Here is a 24,562-nt window from a genome sequence, read left to right as displayed (position 1 = left end):
TATAAACAACCAATTCAAGCCAAGTTAAACGGCCAAAAAGAACCAGTGATATTACTAACTCAAAGCCGTTAGCACCGGGGTTGATTTTCCTCAAACATATTAGGTAATACAAAGGAAAGAGGGGGAACAAAGCAATAAACTACAATTAAGTGATTAACCACTGAGACAGAGTCACGGATGATTTTCGAAAGGAAATTTGTTTGTTGAAGGGTTATAAATATAATCCATAAATATCGACACAAACACCGAATACAATAAAATATCCAATAAAATATGGGATATGTCAATATATAAATTTTAAAATTTGTTAAGAGACAGAAATACGATATATATATATATATATATATATATATATATATATTTTATATAAATTATAATAATATTTTAATATTTTATTGATATTAAAATATAAAATAATTTTTTGTTTTAATAAATAATAATATATATTATTTTTAAATTTATTTAAAAAATACATATTGAGAATAAAACTAAACATGACGTGATTGTATTTAGATGTATCCAAAGTCTGAATTTTTTTATTTTTTATTAAGATACAGTTGGACACTTATCTGTCAAACAAGTATCGTGTCCAAAATGTATTCGACATGCAGATACGATAATTTAGCAAAGTGCCTATACTTCATAGTTGAAGAGTAAAATAAAGCAAAAAATAAACACTTTTATTAAATAATCAATTTTATAATGTCTATAAATTAATGTCTAAATTTTTTAATTTATTTTTTTATAATAAATTTTAAACTTTTTAAAAATTAATTATTTTATATTTTTAAATTAAATATTGATTCTTAACCTTTTTAATAAATCAGACAACATTTATTTTTGTGAATTTTCTTTTGACTTGAAAAATTAATCTCTCTTTTTTTTTTCTTTTGATAAAAAAATTTCACGTTTTTGTGCTAGTATTATTCTTTTCAAAATTCTCTTCAAATAATAGTGCCTACTAGTACTTGTCACTATCATGCACAAATTTTTTCTAACTTGGACGTTTATATATGGACCAAATGAATCTTCAATAATGAAGGGTAAAAATCATTTCATTTAGCTTATGTCAAATTTTTGACTTGTTCGTCCTAAACTTGCTCAAACCGTGATCAATAGCAGGCTAATTGAGTGATATAGATGGAGTGTCCTTGGAAGAAGCCATGGGTGGTATTGATGGGAGCAATAGCACTGATTCAATTGTATGGGAGTATCAATAGCCATGGTTGCTTTACAGAAGAGAAGAGGTCACTGCTTGAATTCAAGGCTGCTTATTCTAATGATTCATTGCTTCCTTCTTGGATGGATGGCCCTAACAACAACTGCTGCGATTGGAAGCGCGTCACTTGTCATCCCTCTTCGGGGCGCGTCATCCATCTCTCACTCTATGCTCTCTATAAACTTGGTTCTTTGCCGGATGACAACGGAGAATATGACTGTGATGGCTCTCCAACCTTAAATGGGACCATGTTTCTGTCCTTCAGAGAACTGACAACTCTTAATTTATCCTACAATTGTTTTGGAGAATTCATCTCGAAGCCCGGTACACTCTAGTCTAATCCATTAATTATTGATCAACTATTTTAGAGCCTGGATTTTTTTTTTGACTTATACAGAAAGTTACATTAATGTTATTTAGTACTATTTTTTAAATATATTTTTAATTTTTTAAAAAATTATTTAAGAATTTTTGAAAAATAAAAAAATTTGATTTCTTTTTTTTAAAAGATATTTTATCACTTTTAATTTAGAAAAATAACTTTAAAATAAATATTTTTATGACGAAAATTTTAATACAAAATAATTTATTTATAACTTGATTTTAATATAAATTTTATATAAAAAAAACTTAATTAAATGGTTTACTATTTGATCCTTAGTGGTTTAAATGATGTTTTGATTTTAAATTTTGTGATATGGAAAAGATTTTTTTTATATTTCAAGGTTGAAATTGGAATAAATATTCTTGCATATTGTATAACTACTTTTGAGAGTGGAGTAATTGTCAATGGGAGAAAAATAAATTCTATTTATCAAAGATTAAACTATCAAATTAAAATGGTATTCAAAAATTTATATCACAGATAAAAATAATTCTAAAAGTTACAAACGATAAATTAAATAAATTTTTTAAAAATTTAAAAACGTGATAAAATAATTTGATATTAAATATGTTATTTAAAATAACTTTAGATATTAAATTTTGATGCAAATTTTTTAAGTATTATTTAAAAAAATAAATTTAAAAATTTTACCTCAAATAAATATATTTAATTCTAATTATTTTGAATAACTGAGTTATTTTAAAAAGAAATTGAAATAAATTCTATGAATCAAAATTTGCTTTAATGCTTTGTTAAATTAAAAGTCGTTTGTCAATTATAAAAGAATATGATACTTTTTGGATACTCTTCTCATGTTTAAAATCATTTAAAACTTATTTGTCATTTATATTTTTAAGGTTGTTTTTATTAGTAGTATAAATTTTTTTTGTGCCATTTTGATAGTTTATCTTTTTTTTTTAAAAAAAGATGTTACGTTTTATAGATAATAGATTATTTACATTTTTTTAGAATAATAACGACGATATTTTTAGTAAATTATTCTTTTAATAATTATTGAACGAATTTGTAAAAAAAATATTATTAAAAATTTTGAAAAGCTAACATACATATGCCAACATTTTTAAAAACATATCTTATAATTTTAAAAATATAATACTTTTTTTCTTTAATCTCTCTTTGTCTTTCTTTTTCTCTTTTCTTTTTTCTCAATCTACTCCCTTCTTTTTTCTTTCCTTATTTACTACCACTATTGTATGTGCTTCTTGTCACGGCTTTGGACACACTCCAACGCTACCGTGCCGACACTCGGACTTACTCAACCTCTTGAGCTAAGACCAAGTCAGCTTAACCCTCAATACTTAGCAAGAAAGCTAAGAACACAAGAGAACACAAGAAAAAGGAAGCTTGGTGGAAAGAACACTTTAGTACTCAAGTGTGGTTACAAATGATTCACACACCCTCACACTAACTCTTACCTCCTATTTATAGCCATCCACCTCCTCAATGGATGGTTAGGATTAAATCTAATCAATAGTCTAAATTAATCATCTAGAACCTTCTTTATAAATATCTATCCTACCACTACTTTCTAAATACTTCTAGATTGTTCCATACAACTCTTCATACTTTTATATCAATCCACACTCTTCTAGAATATTCTATGATCTTCTAGAGTCTTCTAGAACCTTCTAGGGTATTCCAGGAACTTCTAGGACATTCTAGAACGTTCCAAAACCATCTAGAGTATTCTCAAACACTCCAGAAAACTATACAAACACTGTTAAATCTAACCTTCTAAAAATTTATCGTGACATTCTCCCCCACCTAATGCGCAGACGTCCTCGTCGCGTTCTGTTCATGATAGCGCTCTAGGTGTTCTTGGAATTGCCACAGATCTTCACGAGCTTCCCAACTAGCTTCAGTTATCGGAAGTCCTTTCCACTTGATCAAGTATTGGATACTTGGTGGTACTCTTCTTCGTCGCACGACGCAATTAGCTAAGATCTCTTCGATTTCTTTATCAAAGGATCTAATCACCACAGGCGGAGCACGACTCGAATCACCTCTACTCTGTTCATCTTGGTCTTCGTGATATGGTTTAAGCATACTCACATGAAAGACCGGGTGGATCTTCATAGAGGGAGGGAGTTGTACTTTGTAAGCAACTTCCCCAACACGTCCAATGATCTCAAATGGCCCTTCATATTTACGGATTAAGCCTTTATGAACCTTGCGAAAGGCTTTGAATTGTTGTGGAAGAAGTTTGATCATTACCTTGTCTCCCACTTGATAGCTTGCATGCCTCCTCTTCTTATCTGCCCATTTCTTCATCCTCTTTGCAGCTTTGTCGAGGTAAGAACGAGTGACATCTGCTTGTTCTTCCCAAGACTTAATCATATGATAAGCTCAAGGGCTCTTCCCTGAGTGAGGGGAAGGAAGAGAGTGAGGTGTAAGCGGTTGTTGTCCAGTCACAATCTCGAACGGACTCTTCCCTGTAGACTCACTCCTTTGCAAATTATATGAGAACTGAGCAATGTCGAGGAGTTTTGTCCAATCTTTCTGATTAGCACTTACAAAATACCTCAAGTAACACTCGAGTAAGGCATTCACTCTCTCAGTCTGCCCATCGGTTTGAGGATGGAAGCTTGTTGAAAAATGAAGTTCCGACCCAAGGAGTTTGAATAGCTCTGTCCATAGTCGTCCTGTAAAGCGTGGATCTTGATCACTAATGATGCTCTTAGGCAATCCCCAATACTTCACCACATTTTTGAAGAATAGTCGTGCTACCTCCTCTGCAGTGCAGTTAGTAGGGGCAGGTATAAAGGTAGCATACTTCGAAAATCGATCCACTACCACGAGAATAGATCCAAACCCCTCAGACTTCGGTAAGACAGAAATGAAATCTAGAGAGACACTTTCCCACGGTCGCTCTGATGGAGGCAGAGGTTCCAACAACCCGCTTGGTGTCTTGTTTTCAATCTTATCTTGTTGGCACACAAGACAAGTCTTCACATAGCTCTCTACTTCATCTCTCATTTGAGGTCAATAATAAGAAGATTCAATGAGTGCCAAGGTCCTTCGCTGACCTTGGTGACCAGCCCACTTGGTGTCGTGGCATTCTCTCACTAATTTTCTTCTTAGAATTTAGGGACGTATAGTCTTCTCCCTTTAGTGTAGAGAAGGTCATTTTCTAGCCAAAATCTTTTGGTCTTACCTTCTCTAGCCAACTCCACCAACTTCTTGGCTAATGGATCGTGATGCAACCCTTCCTTGATGGTGTGCACAATATCTCCTTCAACAATAGAAATGGCCGTCAATTCAGCCTTGCGACTTAGCGCATCTGCTACCACATTAGTCTTGCCTGACTTGTATTCAAACTCAAAATCAAACTTAGCCAAGAAGTCCTGCCACCTAGCTTGTTTGGGGCTCAACTTCTTTTGAGTTTGGAAGTAGCTTGTAGCCACATTGTCTGTCTTGACGATAAAGTGTGAACCAAGCAAGTAGTGACGCCAGGTTCTCAAATAATGCACTACCGCGGTCATCTCCTTCTCTTGGACGGTGTATCGCCTCTCTGTATCATTTAACTTGCGACTCTCAAAGGCAATCGGATGTCCTTCTTGCATTAGAACCCCTCCAATGGCATAGTCAGAAACATCAGTGTGGACTTCAAATACCTTTGAGTAGTTGGGTAGTGCTAGTACTGGACCTTCTGTGATAGCAGCCTTCAACTCATCAAAGGCCTTTTGACACTCCTTTGACCATTCCCAAGTGTGATTCTTCTTGAGAAGCTCAGTTAATGGTGCAGCCTTGGCGGAGTATCCCTTGATAAACCTCCAATAGTAATTGGCCAACCCAAGGAATGACCTCAATTCAGATACCTTGTTTGGCGGCTCCCATTCTTTGATAGCCTTCACCTTTCCTTGATCCATGCAGAGAGTTCCACCTTTAATGATGTGTCCCAAGAAGTGGACTTCGTCCCTTGCAAAGGAACACTTTTCCTTCTTCATATTATAGGTTATTCTCTCGCAAGATCTTGAACACGGTTCGTAAGTGTTCTACATGTTCCTCCAAAGTATTGCTATAGACAACAATGTCATCCAAGTAGACCACTACAAACCGATCAAGGTAAGGTCGAAAGATCTCGTTCATCAAGGTACAGAAGGTCGCAGGAGCATTGGTCAAGCCAAAAGGCATTACCAACCACTCATACGATCCATACCTCGTGACACACGTGGTCTTAGGCTCATCACCATCAGCAATTCTCACTTGGTGATATCCTGACCTCAAATCTAGCTTTGAGAACCACTTGCCTCTACCAAGTTGATCAAACAAATCGGCTATCAAAGGAATGGGGTATTTGTTCTTGATGGTTACCTTGTTCAGTGCTCGATAGTCGATGCATAGTCTCAATGAACCATCATGCTTCTTTTGGAACAAAATGGGTGCGCCATAAGGTGCCTTCGATGGACGGATGAATCCAGCATCTAGCAAATCCTTGAGTTGCTTCTTCAACTCTTCAAGTTCTGGCGGTGCCATTCTATAAGGTGTTGAGGCGGGCGGCTTTGCTCCTGACTCCAATTCAATCTTGTGGTCCACCTTCCTCCTAGGTGGTAGTTGTTTTGGCAACTCGGGAGGCATCACATCCTTATTTTCTTCAAGGACTTCCTTGATTTTAGGAGGAACGTCTTCTCTTTTAGATGTTGACTCCTCTTGTAATAGAGCCAAATATGTAATCTCTCCCTTCTTGAACCCTTTCTTGAGTTTCATAGCAGAGAGTATCGGTGGTCCTCCAACTTTAAAGATTGTAGGGACCATGCATGGAGACCCTTTCTCCATGACGCATACTACGTCGTAGTATGGCATAGGTATTATATTTGCCTTCCTTTGAAAATCGAGCCCGATGACTATTTTAAAATCATCCATGGGTGCTACTGAGAAATCTACATGGCCCTTCCAAGAACCAAGAGTCATCTCAACCCCTTTTGCTACTCCCTTAAGGGGTTCACCCTTGGTGTTCACGGGTTTGAACCAACCATTCTTTTCGATGATCTTCAACCCAAGCCTCTTTGCTTCATCAGGCGTGATGAAATTGTGTGTAGCACCAGTGTCGATCATAGCCATGACAGGTTTTTCATTGATAAAGGCTTTGACATACATCAAGCCTTTCTTTTCTGCAGTGCTTGCCTCTTTGCCCTTCACAGTATTTATGTGTTGGATGGATCCAACACACTCAGTTACTTGAGTTTGGGCCTCTTGTTCCTCAGCGATAGATGCCAGAGTCCCTAACTTGGGACAGTCCTTCATTTGGTGTGGTCCCTTGCACACGAAGCATCCTCCTTTAGGTACGAAAGCCTTCTTCTTTTCCTCGTCTCTTTCTTTAAAGAGTATTTTCCTTCCTTCTTGGTTGAGAAACTTTTCCCCTTGTCTCCCCCACTTTTAGTAGAACTAGGCTTGGAAGAAGACTTGGGTTTAGAGTCTTCCCTATGATACTCAGTGAGTGATTCGGCCACCACGATGGCCTCATCGACATCCTTAACATTTCTTCTTTGTAGTTCTTGCTTTGCCCAAGGTTGGAGTCTATCAATGAAGAAGAACAATGCATCCTCTGATGCTAAGTTGGGGATTTGAAGTGTGAGAGTAGTGAACTCCTTTACACAGTCGCTAATCGTACTCTTGTGCTTCAACTCCCTCAACTTCTTCCTTGCTTCATAAACCACATTCTCAGGGAAGAATTGTCTTTTCAACTCCCTTTTGAAATCTTCCCATGTGGTTATGTTGCAAATACCCTTCTCCATATCTACGCTCTTTCTCCTCCACCACAAAGTAGCATTATCAGAAAGATAGAGAGCTGCAGTGCGTACCTTTATTGCTTCTTCGACCACCCCTTGGCCTTCAAAATACCTTTCCATTTGCCATAGGAAGTTCTCCACCTCTCGAGCGTCCCTCACGCCCTTGTACTCCTTTGGCTTTGGGAGATCAATCTTTGTCATCTCCCTTATAATGGTTGGTCGAGATTTTGCCTCCTCGAACCAAACTCAAACTTCCTCAAATAGCTTCAAGAAATTCTCAAGCTTATCTTCGATTTTGGAGCATGCTTTCTTTGAAAGCATCTAATTCTCCCAACACGTGAGCCTCGAGGGTCTCCTTGTCATGTTCTATCCTTTGGAAGCGCTCATCCATAGAGGATAGAACATTTTCTAACATGGAAACTCTTTCTTCTAAGAAGTTAGAGTCCTTACCTCTAGGCTCACTTGAAGAACGGATCTTCTTGCCTCCCCATTGAGAGGGAATAGCATCCCTTCCCCTTTGAGACTCAACATGCTCCATGGTGATATTAGAAGCCATTCCCACAAACCACTTGTGCTCTCTCTCGAACCTTGCTCAGATACCAAGGTGTCACGGCCTTGGACACACTCCAACGCTACCGTGCCGGCACTCGGACTTACTCAACCTCTTGAGCTAAGACCAAGTCAGCCTAACCCTCAATACTTAGCAAGAAAGCTAATAACACAAGAGAACACAAGAAAAAGGAAGCTTGGTGGAAAGAACACTTTAGTACTCAAGTGTGGTTACAAATGATTCACACACCCTCACACTAACTCTTACCTCCTATTTATAGCCATCCACCTCCTCAATGGATGGTTAGGATTAAATCTAATCAATGGTCTAGATTAATCATCTAGAACCTTCTTTATAAATATCTATCCTACCACTACTTTCTAAATACTTCTAGATTGTTCCATACAACTCTTCATACTTTTATATCAATTCACACTCTTCTAGAATATTCTATGATCTTCTAGAGTCTTCTAGAACCTTCTAGGGTATTCCAGGAACTTCTAGGACATTCTAGAACGTTCCAAAACCATCTAGAGTATTCTCAAACACTCCAGAAAACTATACAAACACTATTAAATCTAACCTTCTAAAAATTTATCGTGACATTCTGCTGCTCATTTATTCTCAGTCGTCAATTATGCCTTTGTTTTTTCCTTCACTTCTTTTTTCGTTGTCCTTTCCTTTCTCTTGTCTCTCACGATCGACAGATATATTTTGAATGATTACCATAAAAAACTTTGAAAAGTTCTTTTTACTAGAATTTTGAAAATTCATTTTGTTTGACTTTTTATATTCTATGTTTTTTATCCAAAAAAGGGGGTAGAATTGCATTTTCTCAAATTAAGCAGGTTATATGAGTCTAATAGGACCAAAAAAAAAAGTAAATAAGGGTCTCCCAACTCACTATGAAGCCAAAAGAAAAGGTAAATAAACTTGAAAGAAAGAAAAGCGGCTTAGATCATGGTTCACTATTTCTATTTCTCTTGAGTTTTTCACAAAGTCCCATTGTTGCATCAATCACCTCTGAAACTCTCGTCTCCTTTTTCTCGGTGAGTTCTAGCCTGGGACTGGCAGAATGAGCCTCCCCATAAGACTGGTACTGTCTGACACGATTTGTAAGTTGTTTTTATTTTTGTTTTATTTTTTTCTTTAAAAATAATATTTATACAAAGACCCTAAACAATTTCTTTTTATATAAAGCACCCTTTTTGTTCTACAAACATAAGTGGACCGAATGGATCTAATAAAAACTAGCCCAATATATTTTTACTGGATATTTAATAATAGAGTCATAGTTTGTCCAAAAAAAAGAAAAATAGAGTCATATTAAATGTATTGTTTAAGTAAATGAAAACATCAGTCCAAAAAAAATTTTCTATTTTTAAAAAATATTAAAATTTCAGAAAATTGAAAGTGATACCCATCTATTACATTTTCAAAATAGTTTTAGCACATAATCACACGGAAAAACTACCAAAAGTACCCATGAAGTTTATAAATGCTGATAAAAGTACTCATAAACTAAGGAAATTAACGATGTACCCATGGAAGATGAATTTCGTATGACAAAAGTATCAAAATCCTAATTTTTTGTTAATTTTTTAATAAAATTCCCAAACTACCCTTACTCTCAACTTCAACTCATTTTTTTAACCTTTCGTAACACAACCTGTACCTTTAAAACCTTTGTCATGGAGTCCAAAACTACTCCTATAATAGACCAGGCTGAAATCAATGGTGGTGGTGGTGGTGGTAGAGGACTTCGACCGATTCTTGGCAGATAAATTTAGTATGGTGAGCTCTTTTCCATTTTTTTCACCAATCCCTTCACACAAAGAAAGCCCTCAAATTAAGAAAAAAAAGAGAAAACAACTGAAACAATTAAAAACTGTTCCTTGTGATTCTTTCTTTGATTCTTCATTGGAATTGATTGATTCTTTTGTTATCTGTTGCATTACTATCCAAAATTTTTACCATAAAGGTTCATTTAGTTTGTTGTAGGAGTAGTTTTGGACTCCATGGCAAGGGTTTTAAAGGTGCATGTTGAGTTATGGAAGGTTGAAAAAGTAAGTTGAGGTTGAGGGTGGAGTAATTTGGGAATTTTATTAAAAATGAATAAAAAATTACAGTTTGGATACTTTTGTCATACGAAACCCATCTTCTATGAGTACGTTGTTAATTTCCTTAATTTATGGGTACTTTTGTCAGCATTCGTAAACTTCTTGGATACTTTTGGTAGTTTTTCCTAATCACACTCCTACAACAATTTTACTGAAAACAAATCCAACTATTACATTGTTACTGACTAGCCTTCTACAAGAAATTTTATTGGTTTAAATTTTTTTAATTTTATTTTTTAAAATAATAATTTTATAAATATTGATAACTTAATTATATTAACATTTAACTATTTTTATCAGTTCCTGTACTTTTATTCAATTTTTAATACAATTCGTAATCATTGGATTTTAATTATGTGAAATAAGAATTTGTAATTACATTTTTAATAGTAATTAAAAGTACTCAAAGCTATATTACCTGCTATTAGCATTAGTATTATTATTGCTGTCATTTAACATTGTAGCTTGGTAGCTTCCCTTCATGAGAAGAAGAAGGGACATTAAAAAAGACCACAAAAAATAATGATCTGCATTAAAATGAGTTATAAAATTTCAAGGCATGCATTAAAGGCCTGTATTAAAAAAAGAAAAAAATAAACAAATTAGTTTAGTCCATAAAACCCAAAAACTAGTATGTACCAATATTCTGAAATTGACATCTCAACCTTTATTATTTATGCATTGCACCATGTGTTGGGGGAGAATAACAATTTCTATACAACACTGGAATTGTCTTTGTTAGGTTACAAAGTCATATAATAATACACATACATTTACACGTGTAACACCTTGACAATAATTCATTCCGTACCAGCCTCATGGAGAGGCTCATTCTGCCAGCCCCAAGCTAGAACTCACCCTTTTTCTCAAACATAAGTAAGTTTCGAGCCTTCCACAAATTCCACATAAGAACCGCAACTATTCCAAGAGTTTGAGTACCACTATTTCTCATAGAAGCAAGGCTCAACCTTTTTAACAACAAAGAAGTTAAATCAACCACATGAACCTCTAAGTCTGCTTCCTTCGACAAGAAAACTCTTCAAGCTTTCATGGCAAAAGGGCAGGTAACCAAACAATATAAGATTGTTTCTGAATTTATTTGACATTTTAGATAGAGAGGGGAGGTTGAAGAAAACGTTGGTGAATTTATTGAGGACTGACAATCTCTCATGGGCTGATATCCACATGAAATATGAATCTTGAAAAGAATTTACAACTTCCAAATCGAGTTCCACAATACCGTGTTGCATAATCGGAGAAAATGTTCAATTGGAGGGTGTTTAAATCCATAAACAATCTTATATCCTCATGCTATGTCGTACTGTTAATTTTTGTTCCAAGCCCACACCAATTCGTCAACCTCAGCGCTGTTCAAAGGAACTTTTTTAGTCCTTTCAACAATTTCAACAAAAAATAGGTTCTGAAGAAATTGTCAATTCTAATTACGATCTGCAGTCAATAAGTCTTTAACTCGGTAGATTTCAGGATGGTTATAATTGAGAGTGTTTATAACAAAAGGGTAAGGCGGGAGAAGTCATGGATCATTAAAAATTTTCACATTGTCTCCAATACTTATACTCTATCTAAGACCTTTTTCTACCATCCTTTTATCCTCAAGCAAACTCTGCCAGCTCCAAGATGACTGAGGATTTTCTCCACTTTAAGTATTGAATTGAGCCTGAAATATTTACCGTTCAACAGTCAAGTGAGCAAACTATTTGGTTTTGTAACTACCCTCCAAGATCACTTCCCAAGTAGAGCTAGATTATGGGCTCTTTAAATCCTTGAACCCAAGACCCTTTCTGATTCTGGCCTAGTCATCTTCTCCCAACTGATGCAGGTCATTTTATGTTTTATCCTTTTCTGTTTCCACCAGAATTGATTGAGAACTCTGTGAATATCATCTAGCAGGTTATCATGCAATTTAGAATAGGATAAGGTGTATATCGAAACCTCTTCTCCTATTACTTTTATCAAAACTCGCCTTCCCTTAGTTGACAAAAGCTTCTTTTTCATGCTTATACTCTTTTTTATACTTTTTTCTGGATAATTTTAAAGGTGGCCTTTTTAGAATGCTGGACAATGGAGAGTAAGTCTAGATATTTATCCTGTGCTTCTATTTGATTGATTTGTAATTGTGCAGCTAGTTGTTCTCTTAATTGAGGCGATGTATTTTTACTGAAGAAAATTGCTGATTTGTTGAGAGTGATTTTCTGCCCACGGATATTTTTATAGGGGAATGCTAGGGGACAATGACTTTATTGAATAATATGAACAACCACCAATCAAATAAAAATACACTACACCTCCAAATTAACCTTCTAAATTTTAATATTAAAATAACCATCCGTACACTAGTAAAATAAACATTCGATATATCTATTATTTACATTGTTTAATATTTTTATTGTTCACCTATACTTTTCCATTTTCATATTACAGGAGGAGGGTTAAGATATTGTTTCATGACTTTGAGAATGCCTTACTAAAAAGTATAGAGTTGTCAGCGAAAAATAAGTGGTTAACTGATGGACTTCTTTTATGTATTTGAATCCCTTGAATTGTACTATTTTATTCTCTCTTATGTAGTAAATAGGAAAGACCTTCTGCATAAATTAGAAAGAGATATGATGACAAGAGATCACCTTGTCGAACATTCCTAGATGGCCTATAAAAGTCATACGGTTGACCTTTCACAAGAATATAATAAAAAATAGTAGAAAAAAGTTTCCTAATCCAAGAGATCCATTTATAATCAAAACCTATCTTTTCTCTCATAAACCATAAAAAATTTCATTTGACTCTATCATAGGCCTTACTCATGTCAAGTTTTATTGCCATATCAAACTCTAACCTTTTCTTCTTATTTTTTAGATAATGCATACATTCATGAGCAACTAAAATATTATTTGAAATTAATCTGTCTTTTAAAAAAGCACTTTGATTCGAGCTCACAATCTTATTCATCATAACTTGCATTCTATGAACCATAATTTCGGAGATAATTTTATAAGACACCGAGGATAGACTTATAAGTCTTACCTGTGTCATGTGTTTTGTATCAGAGACTTTGAAATTAGGCAAATTTGCGTGTGGTTAAAGTTCTTAAGCATTCTACCACTTCTAAAAAATTTTTGGATAGCCTTGTTCACATCATAACTAACCACTTCCCAATAGTACTGAAAGAATTTTACCGTAAAACCATCCTAGAACACTTGACAAACACTGAAAGCCGCTTTCTTAGTAAAAGAGAAGATGCTCTTGAAATAACCTTTTGATACTTTTGCGATCCCCTCCAAGGTGGAAGAAACCACACCATCATCTCCTGCTAGTCCCCAGATTTATTTTTCTGGTTCCTAGCATGAAATTTCTAGTGAAAAAATTATGTTGCGATCCCCCTTCTTTTAGCCATTTGCACCTCGACTTCTCTCTCCAATAACTTTCTTTCCTCCCATACGCCACTTCTAATTGGACTTCTAGTTCATCGATCTCTCTTCCCCCACGAATGTATGCGACTCTCAATTCTTCTAACTTCATCAAAATGTCATCAATTTCTTGTTTAGAATTAATCTTATTTTGTCTTTGCCAATGGAACAATTTGTGTCTACATTCCTTAAAAGTTTTTGTGCCAAAACATGCATTGGGGATCATTTCACCTTTATCCTTCAAGCGTCTTCAATAATTTGTTTAGCCTCACTTCTTTTGCACCAACATTCTTGAAATTTGAAGCGTCTCTTGCTCGGCCACCTTGGTGGGATCAAGAAGCAGTGAGAGTGATCTGAACCATTTTCTATAAGTCATCTAACCAGCGCTACATTATATATCTCCTTCCACTGTGTTCCTGCCATCACTCTATCCAATCTTTTCTCGATTAAAGTAACTCCCTTACGTCTATTGGTCCATGTGAAAGGTTCACAAATCATTCCTAGATCAATAAAAGTATTATCTTCAATAAATCTATTAAAGTTTTTTATAGAACTAGGAAATTTTGCACTACCTCCATGTTTCTTACTTTGATACTTGATTGTATTGAAGTCCACTAATATCACAACGTTGCCTACAAATCTTTGTAGTTTCGCTGCAATATCCTAAAACTGTGTCTCTCTAGTAGCTTCATTTGTACTAAGGTGAACTCCAATCAAGCCACATTCTTCTCTTTTAGTACCATCCTTCACTCTATTAGAAAAAGGCACCATGCTGGATAATCTACACTTCAACATTCTCTTTCTATGCTAAAGTCATGTTTCCAGATAAACTAATCGGATCAATGAGTCTCCAATCACTAAAATCACATTATCTAAGCTTTCTTTCCACCAAGCAAGGTTGATTCTTTGTTTCACATAAAAAATAACCTTGGGGGAGTGGGATTGACACATTCCTTTAAGGGGATGGACTGTCAGAGGTCTCCCTAAACTTCGACAATTCCACGCTATTATTCTCTTGGTGACTTAGGTGCCATTGAAAGATTGGCACCCTCCACCATCTCAGCATAATCTTCATCTTTGTCAAAACACCTCCTCTTTTGAATCCCCATTTCAACATCTACCTCAATTCCCTTCTTTTCTCCTAACACCCCCATTAGTTCGCCACCATTGTTTCTTGCTAGGTTCTTGAATTTTCTCAATCTTTCAGGTTGCTATCCTTTAGTCTTCTCATTATTCTGGATGTTGGTTAAGTTGTCTTGAGTGTGCTTTTCTCTTTGTTTATATTATTGTCTTTAACACTAAGTCTGGAAAAACATTCAACACGGCCATCCAGCATCAGCTGCTTCTTCCTCATACCATCACTTGCTTGTGATTCTTGAAAGTTCGACCCCTTAAACTCTTCTTCTTGTTCCACCCTTTTTTCTATTTGATTTGCTTTTATCCATTCTCTGATTCTATCTTGACCTTGTTTATTGTTGCGGGTATCCTCCATCAGCATCCTACAAGTTCTGTGATGATGTCCAATCTTCACCCAATACATGCATGCCACCTTAACCCTCTTATATCGCAGAACCACCTTTGCTATGGAATTGTCTAGCTTGGTTATCTTCATATCGTCTTTAATTCTCTTTTTGTTATCTAGCTCTACTTTACCCTTCACAATCCTTATTTCTCTCCCTTTGACATTAAATATTCTAACCTCCAAAACTATGCCAACTCTTACACCCAGCTTCTTAGCCACCTCTAGTGTCTTGAGGTACTCATTAGGGAGTCCCCAGAATTGCATTCAAACTGGGTACTTATGAATTTTCTGGTTGTTAACAATTATATTAGCTATCCATTACGTGTATGGAGAACAAAGTCCTTGAACAGCCATGCTGAACCCCTTTTCTATTCTCATAGCTTTTATTTCATTATCAAAGAAAAATTATAAACAATTGTGGCCAATTTCACTTATTTTGAAACTGTCTGCTCTACCCTAAAATTTTTGGAATGCTACCTCTATTGTTCCAATAGAGAAAGTTTTGTCTGCAAACAGTTAGCCAACCAAGCTATTGAAGCATCCCTTGAGGTCATCGCTAAAGTCACATTCTTCTAATTGGATCGGGTTGTCATCCTCGTTGTTACTCTTGATGTTTGGTTCCATTTGTTCGCTTCTTATATCAGCCATGCGGATGATACATGATTGCTTAAAGTAGTGGAGAATTCTTCTATCTCTGACTAAGAATAGACATTGACCCATCAATACTTGAGACTCTGTCACAGAAGACCTAACAGAGCAAAAAAAAAAAATCCTAAGAAAGCATTATAATCTAACTGCGCTTCCAAATCCTTTTTTTTTAGATTTTTTTATATTCGTTTGGATGTTTGAATATTTTTTTATGTGTTAGTTTATTTGAACATTAGCCTAAAAAAATGAATTTAAGTGTTTTTATTTTACATTCGAATGTTTTTTTTTTTAATTTTAAATGTTCTTCTGATATGGGTTTTAAGATTATTCATTTAAATGTTATTATATATGAGTTAAAAATTGAAATTTTAAAAAACTTGATTAATATTAACCGACAAATAGTTCTACACAAAGAGTGATTAGTTCTGTACAGAGGTCAGGAAGATAAGCTAAAGCTTAAGAAGGCACTGTTAATACAAATATCCGTGCTTTGTTTTGTTTTCATCTTAGCTTATACCCAAAAGGTTGAAGTTAGAGGTAAAATTTGTAAAAGACTAAAAGTATGCAAATAAATATACTGAACATGCTTCCTCACGAGTTTCTTTTGACTTAAAGCACGAGTTTTGCATAAATTTTTTTCTTTTTTATTTTTTCTTATGCAACATTTGTTTGAACTTTAAACTTATTTTGTATAAAAAAAAAAAACTAATACCTAGTCATAAAACTACTTATTTTAAAAATTTAAATGTATGAATAATTATATCTAATAAGAGGATGTAGCTTTCTTTTCTAATGCCTGGTGTTGGAACCTTGACAATCCAGCTTTAATTTGTTGTTTTGTCAGCGGCACTCTGATTATCTGTTTTTCTATTGCTCTTCTTGGATCCTCGAGCCTTATTGAGTTTGAGCATTTTGAGTGGTTACCGAACAATTAAAAGAATAAATCAATAAAAGAGAGAACATGAAATTGCGTTTGAATTTGTTGTTTTTAGCAAAATAAGGTATTAAAATTTAATATTTTATTGCTAATGGCTCATAAATGTAATGTTATGGACTTTCGAAGATAATAGGAGCATGTCAACATTGAGGAGTTTGGAGACAATAGATCTCAGTTACAATAACCTGGACCAGAGCATAATTGAGTTCTTGTGTGGTCTCACATCCCTGAAGAATTTAATTCTTGCCGCTAATAATTTCGTCGGTAGTTTTCCTGGTAAAGGTACGATGAATGTATCTCGATATATTTAGGTTTAGTTTAGTAAAATCTTTACCTTTTAAAAATATCTTATAAAAATTAATTTTTAAAAAATAATTTTTTTAAAAATGATAGTATTTATGTTTGATAAATTAAATAAAAAAATTTAAAAATAATTTTAATAAGTACAAATAACAAAAAAATGTGTTTAGTAAAATAATTTTTAAAATTTAAAAATACTATAATAGACATTAATGTAAAAGTTAAATTTTAATATTAATTCATAAATAAAGAATTATATTAGACTTTTTTATTTTGATAAATACAAGCTAATTTTTAATAATTTTTTCTTAGGTACTTTTAAAAGCACTCTCAATTTTAAAAGCTGTAAATATAAATTTTTAGCCTTTTTAATTTACCAAACATAAAATGAAGTGCTTAAAAAAAATTACTAAATCAAACCTTAATAAGTCATTGTATTCATGAGTGGAGAAGGCTGACAGAGGGTGAGAGCTTTGCAAGACTAGAGCATGTGTAGGAGTAGGAATAAATTAGTCAAATTAATTTCTAAAAAATTATTTGTTCTTCAAATTAGTTCTGCAAATTTTTTTTTAATTAAATTCGACCTTTAAAGATTTTAAATTAGTTATGTTAATTCTTCTGCACATCTATTGCTAATGGCATCAGTTGTTGATGTAGTATGTTAAGTAATATCACAACACATACTTAATAGTTTTAATTGACTATTAACATGATCAGTTTATGAAATTAGATCAAATCAATTCCAAATTGAGTAATTTTAATGCCTTAAGTTGTTCGCTCAATTAGGTTTTGATTTGATATAATTTCATAAATTTATTATGTTAATAGTCAATTAAAATTTTTAGGTGTATGTTGTGGTATCACTTAATGTGTCACATTAACAAATTTTAATACCATCAACGAACAAAGAAAGTGACGAAAAAACTAATATAATCTTTGAAGGATGAATTTGATCAAAAAAATTTTTGGGAGACTAATTTAAAAAAGCGAATGATTTTTTAAAAACAACTTTGACTATTTACTTATAGAAGTAGAGTACAATTTTTTTGGTTCACTTTGTCTTTCCATATTTTATTTTCAATTTTTGTAATAAGTTTTATTTTATTGTATTGAACTTTTTCTTTAAAAGAAAAGAATCTAAACACAGAGAAATGGTTACTTAGTAATTTAAATCTAACAATAAAGGGAGATCATCAAATATACATGGTCCAGAAAATGATTAAATCATATTAGAATTATCCTTCATTTTATAAATAGAATTTAATTTTGATGCACTAAAACTGTTTTATATATACATCTAATCACGTAACACTATTTTAAAAAAAATAACTATCTTTTATATTAATCGATTGAATGGTCATCCAAAAAAATAATTTTGATTACATCAAAATTAAACTCTTACAAATATAGCCCATGCTTTTCCTTAACTATTATTCGTATGATTTCATTGTTGTCTTGTTCTAATGAATTTAATTTATTGAATATTACAACATTTAATTGTAGGATTGTGTAGATTGAAGAAGCTTGAAGTGCTAGATTTGGGTGGTAATGATTTCGAAGGAACTTTAGATGAATGTTTTGGCAACTTGACATCCCTTCGAACTATTGATTTCTCATATAACGGATTAAGTGGGAGCATCGCAACGCTACTTTCATTTGTTAGCCTTGTATCACTAGAGTATATTTTACTTGGTGGTAACGATTTCAACGGGCCTTTTACATTACCCATTATTGATTCAGAATATCATATGAATCAAGTGCATACATTGGACATATCAAAAAACCAGATGGATGGCCAGCTCCCCGATAACATAGGCTCCTTTTTCCCACATTTAGAATGTTTGGATGTATCAAGCAATTTGTTTGATGGCCATATTGCCGCTTCAATTGGAGAGATGCCAAACTTGAGAGTGTTGAATATGGAGAAAAATAACTTTTCTGGAAACATATCATTGTTATTTCGTTTGCACCGGAAAAATAAGACCTTGAATGAAAAACCTCGGCTTGACACCTTAATTGCCTCCAGGAATAGCTTTGAAGGTCCAATAACTCATGACATATGCCAACTTAACCTTCAAGTTATAGATCTCTCTCTCAATAGACTATCTGGCTCTATACCCTCTTGTTTCAACATGTCATCAACACAATTCATTGATTTGAGCGACAACAGATTTATCGGTACTATTCCTGATAGCACTTGCTTCAATATGTCATCAACACAATTCATTGATTTGAGCTACAACAGATTTATTGGTACTATTCCTGATAGCATTTATAGGGTTGAGTCTTTGAGGATACTTTCGTTGCGTGGAAATCAACTGCAAGGCCAACTTTCTAGTCAAATATGCCGTTTAAGAAATCTTCGCGTCTTAGACCTTTCAAACAATTACTTCACCGGATCCATACCTTCTTGCTTTGATAAGAGCATGTTTTGCTCGGGCACAGATACAATTGCAACTACTAAGGAAAGGATTATTTCGGGTTTAGATTTGTCGTCTAATCAATTGACAGGAAAGATTCCTTATCAATTAGGAGATCTCAGTGGCATTATTTTTCTCAACTTATCTCACAACAATTTGAATGGATCTATTTCTGAAAGCTTCCACAAGCTATACAGCATAGAGTCCTTAGATTTTTCATATAACAATCTAAGTGGACAAATTCCTCTTAATTTACACGACTTGACTTTTTTAGACATCTTTAATGTGTCCTATAATAATCTGTCTGGTATAGCACCATCCAATGGACAATTTGATACCTTCGATGAGAGCAGTTACCAAGGAAATCCGTATCTCATTGGAGTCTGGAATAAGACAAACCGAAAAATCGTAGCACCGTCACCAGCCCCAACTCCATTTGAAGGGTGGAAGACAGATAATTCTGCAATTGATTCCACCTCCTCCCGTAGCAGTTTTTCTGTATTCCACTTCCCAATGCTCTTATTATCAATGACTATGCTTTGGATAAATCTCTACTGACAAAGAGAACATCATTTAATTTTAGGGCAAGATGGCTAAAAATTTTTACATGTATAGATTTGAGGTGTTGAAATGAAATTGGAATTTGCCTATAATAATGGAACCCGCATTAATGAACAAATTATTATTGAGAGGCCCACCATCTGAATTGTTGCCGCGATAAACAGTATGTATGTTGAAAATGTTAACCATTTTACTACTTTTGCATCCTTTAAATTAGATAAATTAGATTTAATTAATATTAATAATTTTTTTGGTGTTCGGCCATAACATTAGTTGAATTCTGAACTTGAACTTGATGTTATATTTTCTAGGATTTGGATTCTCTAAAGTTTGAATTTTATTTTAGAAAATAAAGTGTGATCTTTTACTATTTATTTTATAGGTGGAACCAAGAATAAATATAAGAGAGAAACTATTCAAAGGTAGAAAATCACATTTTACCCTTTAAAGTACAAATTTAAAATTTAGAAGATTCAAATTCTACTTTCTATGTCAATATAAAATTTTTATTTGTTTAAAAATTATTATTTGTATTGATTTTGTTAAATAAAATTTTACTATATTATATTTTATATTATAATTATGAATATTTACAAAATATTATTACCTTTGAAAAAAAGTTTTGAACAAAATTTTCTAATTATATATATATAATAAAATTAGATTGATTTATTAAAGACAATTTTTTTATAATTTCAAATAATATAAATTTAATTTATCATGAGTGACAAAAAAATAAAATGAGAAGCATTTTACATTATTTTTTTAAAAAAATAATGGTACAAATATACTATGTCTTTAAAATATTTTGTTACGTAAATTTAATGTGATAGTAAGAAAAAAATTTAAAAGATGATAAAAATAGTCATGAAATAATATCTATTCTCTCTTTTACATGACTTATTACAATTTTTTTCAATTAAGTGCTAATATATATTTCTATATTAAAAAAACTATTGCTATCGTTTTTTTTTTCACTATTACATCAAATTTATGTACGAAGAAAAAAATATAATTTTATTAAAAAAATTTATCAAATAAAGTTTTAAAGTCATAGTATTTTTTGTTACATAGGATAAATTAAATTTATATTATTCAAATTGATAAAACAAAAATTTTAACAAATATAGTTTTATTAATTTTATTAATTAATAATAATTTTTAAACCTAAAATTTGTTATCCCTGCAACAAAACATTGAACTAACGTAAAAGGTTAGTCCCAAGTCCAATCCAAAAATTTCAGTAACTAGCCCCAATACAAAAGATTTCATTAAATATTAATTAGAACTATTAACTAATTTAAATGAGATACAAACTTTTTTTTTTCATTTACAATGAGACACAAACTTTAAAACTTTCTGCTAGTGTCAGTGTTTTTCCTGCAGCGATTCAAATGGTGGGTTCATCAATAATAATTTGTTCATCAATGTAGATCCATTATTATAGACAAAGTCTAATCTTATTTTAATACCTCAAATTTATACATGTAGAAATTTTTGGCCATTTACATAGTAGCATTGGCCTTAATTTTATAGTGTTGCTGTCTCTCCTATGTGAGATTGAACTATGTCAGCATTTTTATTACCGTCATTAGTAAATATTAACAGGAATAATGCATTATTCTTCTGGTGAATTACTAAAACTACAAGGTTTTCTTTTGTATTTGTTGAGTTAAGTTTGATTTTGGATTTTACATAAATAATGACAAATATTTTCTGGGTTAAAGCCTAATTTTATTTAATGTGTGTGTTAAATGATGCAGATTTATTATTCAATTTTCAATTTACCATGATGTTTGAGTATTCTTTGATTGTTTTAAATCAATGCACAAGTCCGAAACACTTAATAAGCATCGTTCAGTAAAACTAGAAGGCTATACATTTGTTAAGTAAAAATGGACATCTGTCTTTACCATAAAGAAAGGAGGACAGCTGGAACAAAAAGAAAATAATAACACAACAAGGACAGCTGTGACTAGCAAAGCAACAAAACACAAGGACATCAGCAAATTAAAATGCAGAAGATCACAAGTAAAATTTGGAAGAGCAAAATAAAAATGCAGAACTATGGACAGCAATTGAAATGGCTCAAAAATAGAAGTGCTTTGCATGCCAAGGAAGATAGCAGCTCCAAGGATAACAGAGGTTGGTGGATCAGACCCTCAAACAAGCAGCGTTAGTAGAGCAGGATGAAAAATGACTGCATGTCATAAGAGACAGCTCCAACGGGTTGGTGGTACGAGGAATTGGAAGAGGCAATGAAGAACAAATTGGGAGAGCAAGCTGATTCTATAAGAAAGGCCACACTTCAACATTTAAAAGTAAGAAAAAGAAGCACATTCAAGAGCAAAATCTCAACTATTGAGCTGAATTCTTTTTCTTCTACTAGTGCTTCATTTCTAATTTTATTTGTTATGGCTATCTTGAGTCATTTTTTGTATTGAGAAAAAAGCTAAAAATGTGAGTGAAAAAGTCATGAGAGAAAAGGCAAAAGGTGCATGAAAGAGCCACTAAATTTCTATGTATTTGAGTTGTTAAACTAGGATTAGTTTCCCTTGCCAAGTTGGGTTAGTATTTGGTGAGTTTGAATCTGTTTAGATTCTCCTTCCAAGTTGGGATAGCACTTTGGGTAGCTTAGCTTTGGTGAAGAAAGCTTAGTGGTAGATACTAGTTGAATTAGGTTGTAATTCAATAGTATTGGTGATTGTAATCAATGGATTATAGTGAAAATTTCACCATGGTTTGTGGTGGAGACTGGATGTAGGATTCATTGCACTTAGAATCTGAACCAGGATACATGCTGGCCTCTTTCTTTTCTTTCCTTCTCTGTTTCTTTTCTCCACATGAGGCAAAACGAAAAAATCTCCTACATTTCTAGCTTCTGCAAAAACAGAGCTTGAAACATTCAACTTTTAAGCTAACTTGATTCAACCCCCTCTTCTCAAGTTCTATTAGTTTTATCAATTGGTATCAGAGCTTGGTCTCAAGGAGTCAAGTTTCACAGCTTGGAGTAAAGATCCATGGCTAATAATCTGGGTCCTAACATCATGGCGTTCACACTCACTGAAGGGCAGTCGAATAACAGACCTCCCTACTTCAATGGTAGCAACTATTCCTACTGGAAAGAGAGAATAGGAATCTTTGTGCAGTCAATCGACTACAATATTTGAAAGATTATTCTCAACGGACCAGACGTCCCAACTAAGCAAAACGCTGATGGAGAAGTTGTGGCAAAAGAAGATAATGAGTGGACAGAGGAAGAAAAGAAAAATGTTGAACTCAATGCAAAGGAAATCAACCTAATGCACTGCACAATAAGTTTTGAAGAATACAAAAAAGTTTCAAGGTGCAAAATGGCTAAAGAAATATGGAATAAGCTCAGACTCACCTATGAAGGCACTAAACAAGTGAGGGAGACCAGAATTGATATGCTAATGAAGGAGCATGCAATGTTCAACACGAAGGAGGAAGAGAGCATCGATCAAATGTTAGAAAAGTTGTCAATAATCATCAACAATCTAGATGCCATGGGAAAGAGCTATTCCGAAGAAACCTTGGTGAGAAAAATATTAAGGATTCTTACGAAGAAATGGGAAGTAAAAAGCACAACCATCTTTAAAAGGAATGATTTGATCAAAATTACCTATGATGAGCTAAGAGACAAGCTGCTGGCCTATGAGACCACTCACTTGTCTCAAGACAAAAATGACAAAAAGAAAATGATGATGGCAGCATGGGAAGACTTGGAGAATGACACTAGTTCTGAAGACTCAGATCAAAGAGGCTCAACTATGCTTGATGGCTGATCATGATGATAAAGATGAGGTAGATCTCTCTGACCTATCTATTGATGAATTGCACTATGTTATCAAAGACATTACTGTAAATTCTAAGAAACTCTTAGATAAGTATGTTAAATGCAAGAAAGATAATGAGGCATTGGGAGCTGAAAATGATTTTCTATTGGAAAAGGTTAAGGCAACCGAAGCTTGTGATGAAAATTCTTTAAAAGAAGAAAACAGTGTTTTAAGAGATGAATTAAACAAATTCAAATTTAATCATACGGTCATTGCCTTCATTGATTTGATCGCTGAAAATAAAAAGTTGAATGAACAAATTAAAAACCTGAATAAAGACTTAGCAAAATTTGTTCAAGGTTCCCAAAATCTTGATAAATTATTTGCTTGTCAAAGATTTGGTTCTGAAAAATCTGGACTTGGATTCAAAGAGGAAAGTAAGGCTATTTTAAAATAAAATGTTAAAAGACCTGAAACTTCCTCTTCCAAGATTTTCAAACAAAAAAATTTTCAGCAATCCTAAAAAATCAGTAAGCAAGAACCATTGCTACAAGTGCAATAGAAAAGGTCATGGTCCTCAACAATGCTTCATCTTTCTAAAGTCGTTTGGTAATGATAGTAAATTATATAAAGTTGTTCATGATTTTAATGCTCTTGGGCAACTAAGAAGATTTCACATCAAAGGATCCAAATAGATTTGGATACCTAAGGTTAGTTGAAGAACATGCAGGTTTGCCTTACATCCAAGAAGAAATTGGACATGTGGTATCTTGATAGTGGATGTTCAAGGCATATGACCAAAAATGATACTTTCTTCATTAAACTCAACAAGTATGATGGAGGATTTGTCAATTTTAGAGATAATGGTAAAGGTAAAATAATAGCCATTTGTAAGGTTGGAAAAGATTTTTCTACTTGCATTGATAGT

General features: G+C 33.4%; 1 protein-coding gene across 1 annotated transcript; it reads left to right on the top strand.

Annotated features, from left to right (window-relative positions):
* The first annotated feature begins 1,036 nt into the window (after window positions 1-1,036).
* On the top strand, window positions 1,037-19,932 carry LOC112701627 (uncharacterized). Its single transcript, XM_025752367.2, has 3 exons — window positions 1,037-1,543; window positions 16,683-16,838; window positions 18,360-19,932. The coding sequence occupies exons 1-3, from the start codon at window positions 1,141-1,143 to the stop codon at window positions 19,832-19,834; spliced, it is 2,034 nt and encodes a 677-aa protein (XP_025608152.2). The 5' UTR covers window positions 1,037-1,140; the 3' UTR covers window positions 19,835-19,932.
* The last annotated feature ends 4,630 nt before the right edge of the window (window positions 19,933-24,562 follow it).

Source organism: Arachis hypogaea, chromosome 7 (assembly GCF_003086295.3).
Source record: "Arachis hypogaea cultivar Tifrunner chromosome 7, arahy.Tifrunner.gnm2.J5K5, whole genome shotgun sequence".
NCBI lineage: Eukaryota > Viridiplantae > Streptophyta > Magnoliopsida > Fabales > Fabaceae > Arachis > Arachis hypogaea.
This window is presented reverse-complemented; position numbering and strand designations above follow the sequence as displayed.

Bases quoted from the DNA above. Each gene is read 5' to 3' on its own strand.
- LOC112701627 (XM_025752367.2), top strand. From the start codon at position 1,141: ATGGAGTGTCCTTGGAAGAAGCCATGGGTGGTATTGATGGGAGCAATA. The intron at 1,544-16,682 runs GTACACTCTAGT...GGACTTTCGAAG, and splicing joins AGAATTCATCTCGAAGCCCG to ATAATAGGAGCATGTCAACA. The intron at 16,839-18,359 runs GTACGATGAATG...ATTTAATTGTAG, and splicing joins CGGTAGTTTTCCTGGTAAAG to GATTGTGTAGATTGAAGAAG.